Source organism: Oryx dammah, unplaced genomic scaffold, assembly GCF_014754425.2.
Source record: "Oryx dammah isolate SB20612 unplaced genomic scaffold, SCBI_Odam_1.1 HiC_scaffold_4813, whole genome shotgun sequence".
NCBI lineage: Eukaryota > Metazoa > Chordata > Mammalia > Artiodactyla > Bovidae > Oryx > Oryx dammah.
Window position 1 is genome coordinate 1 of NW_024074715.1, and position 2,938 is coordinate 2,938.

Below are 2,938 nucleotides of genomic sequence, written 5' to 3' on the forward strand. Positions count from 1 at the left end.
CTTTTCTGCTCTGTGGACCCCTCCATACCTGCTTCTTGACGTGGTCAATCTCAGATCTCAGCCTCTGGATCACGCGGTTGATCTCAGAGATCTCCTGCTTGGTGTTGCGCAGGTCATCCCCATGTCTGCCCGCCGTCACCCGCAGCTCCTCGTACTGTAAACCAGAGGGAGACAAAGTGAGGTCCATAAGCTTCAGAGACACTAATCTAGCCTTTCAAAAAGGAATCTAATGGTTTTTCACAAGACATTTCAAGAAAACTGGTGTTACTAGGTCATTGACGCTCTTCACCCATCACACACCATCCTTGGTAAGACCACTGACTGACTGGTTCTCTTCAGGACAAGCAATGTTCTGTACTCTTGCTGAGAGTCAACGTTGAAATAAAGCTCAAACAAAGGTCACTCACCTTGATCTACTTTAGCTTTCATCCTAGCTTGGGTTCTTTGACCTACGAGACTTGGGCATAATTGCCCAAAAGGTCTACCCTGAGAGGCCCCCACTTCTTAGCTGTAGTTTCCCCACTGAAGTCTACAGCCTCATTGATGTTCACAGAGGAGGCACAGGGATTCCTCATCAGCTGCCGCCTCCCCACTCACCTTGGACTGGTACCACGACTCAGCCTCAGCCCGGCTCCTCTGAGCGATCTCCTCATACTGGGCTTTGACTTCAGCGATGATGCTGTCCAGGTCCAGGTTGCGGTTGTTGTCCATGGAGAGGACCACAGAAGTGTCTGAGATGTGGCTTTGCATCTGAGCCAGTTCCTGCAGAACAAGAGATCATCTGACCATCTTTGCTCATGATGTTTAGAGAGGTCCCTAGACCAGAGATATTCCACTCTTCACAAATCTCTTTAAAGGCAATGAGACAGAATGTGGAGAGATACTTACAGCATCATAGAAGGTTCTTAGGAAGTTGATCTCATCTGTGAGAGCGTCTACCTTGGCTTGTAGTTCAACCTTGTTCATGTAGGCAATATCCACATCCTGGGGAAGAAGCAAACAGCCTGGGATCAGATGAGCCCTCCTATGCAGTCTGCTCCTGTTTTAGCCTCCTCAGTGATTCTCTCCTCAGAACCCTCTCCTTCAGGAAAGGAGCGTGAACCCCTGATCTGACTCAGTCTCACCTTCTTCAGTTTCACAAACTCATTCTCTGCTGCTGTGCGTTTGTTGATTTCATCTTCATATCTGGAATTAAAAGGAATACAATCCAGTTGAGTCAGGGGTGAAGATGATACAAGAAAAAGCAGCCTGGGATCTCTGCTTCCCAGAATGGATACATACAAATGAGACTTTTGCCAATGAGCCTAAAGGATGTAATTTGTGGTTTCCAATTTCTTTACTCCATTACTCTTCCCATTCAACTTTTATGGCCCTTTTGTTCTTCAGGGTTTGTGTTCAGTAGCAACTGTAATGTCATGTCTATTAACATGTTTTACTAAGAACCATGCCCTCATTTGGACCTGGTCATCTAACAGACTGAAGTGCGGGCTTCAGGAATCTAAGGTGTTTTCTCTCCTGTAACTCACTTGTTCTTGAAGTCCTCCACCGTGTCCTGCATCCCCCTGAGCTCCGAGTCCAGGCGGCCTCTCTCCCCAAGGATACTATCCAGCTGTCTCCTGAGGTTGTTGATGTACTGCTCGAACAAAGGCTCCAGGTTCTGCCTCACGGTCTTGGTGCCCTGCTCCTGCAGCAGGGTCCACTTGGTGTCCAGGACCTTGTTCTGCTGCTCCAGGAATCGGACCTGCAGGAAGACAAGATGGTTATGTGTGAGTTGACAAGTCCCCAGGCCGATCTGGTGGTCCAGTGGTGCTGGGCTGCTCCAGATCCTGTACAGAGGCTGACAGTTCTGCTCCCCTGACTCCTTAGCTTCACACCACACAGGTCTCATGGCCAAGTTTCCCCAGGGGGCTGTCAGATGTTCCCTCCCTCTCACTTATGGAGCCTGTCAGCCAGTGACTTTCAACCCTTCCTGTCTTCCTCTTGACAAGAGCAAGCACAAATGTACTTTATCATAGCATTTTTCTCATATTGCTCAGAGCTTTTACAAAGCACATGCCTCAGTTAAAGGGATATCAGATGTTTATAATCTAATGATTAGATTCCAATCCTATTAATGATTGGATTTAACATTCTTTCCCATACAGTGCATGAATCCGGCTGATACAAAGTCTTTTAATGCTCATTTTCAGGTTCTACAGGTGACTATTTCTATGTATATATGCTTGAGTTGTTTTCCCTCAAATTCTCTTTAGTTTTTTGCTTTCTTCCTTCCATCCATCATCCATCTATGACTCAAATGGAGTTTCCACTGCAATACCCTTTTAACTTTCTTAGACCATCCAGAAGATCAAGCCATCTCATTGCATTTTCTTATTTTCTGTTCTTTCCTTCAGGATTATTAAGAACTGTGACTATTTCCTTGACAGGAATGGGGCCATGTGAGGGATGAGTAGTTATAAATGATTTCCATCACCATCTGCCTGGGGTCCACATGTAGCCTGTCCTGCATCCCAGTGGAGAGCTCGCATGAGTCCCACCCCCTCTCCCCCGAGTCTCCCCTCCAGTAGAACAGGTCTCTTAGTTGGCTCTCTTGGGCACTCTGCAATCCCCATTGGGGGCAGATGCTCCCAGCTCACCTTGTCGATGAAGGAGGCAAACTTGTTGTTGAGGGTCTTGATCTGCTCCCGCTCCTCAGTCCTCACCCGCTGGATGGTGGGGTCGATTTGCAGGTTGAGGGGAGTCAGGAGACTCTGGTTGACGGTGACCTCTTGGATGCCTCCAGGGGGGCACACAGGGAAGCCAGAGCCCCCATAGCCACCTCCGAAGCCAGCTCCACCACCGAGCCCAAAGCCACTACCAGCCCCAGCACCAAAACCAAATCCACTCCCGGCTCCACCTCCGAAGCCATAGCCAACTCCAATTCTGCCGCCATAGCCAC

General features: G+C 48.5%; 1 protein-coding gene across 1 annotated transcript; it reads right to left on the reverse strand.

The window, feature by feature from the left end:
* Nucleotides 1–4: 4 nt before the first annotated feature.
* LOC120859942 (keratin, type II cytoskeletal 6A) lies at nucleotides 5–2,933 on the reverse strand (the record flags this gene model as incomplete). Its single annotated transcript, XM_040235841.1, has 6 exons — nucleotides 5–154; nucleotides 598–762; nucleotides 889–984; nucleotides 1,125–1,185; nucleotides 1,527–1,741; nucleotides 2,637–2,933. Coding segments are annotated over 6 exons (984 nt in total), but the record flags the coding sequence as incomplete, so codon positions are not given.
* Nucleotides 2,934–2,938: the final 5 nt, after the last annotated feature.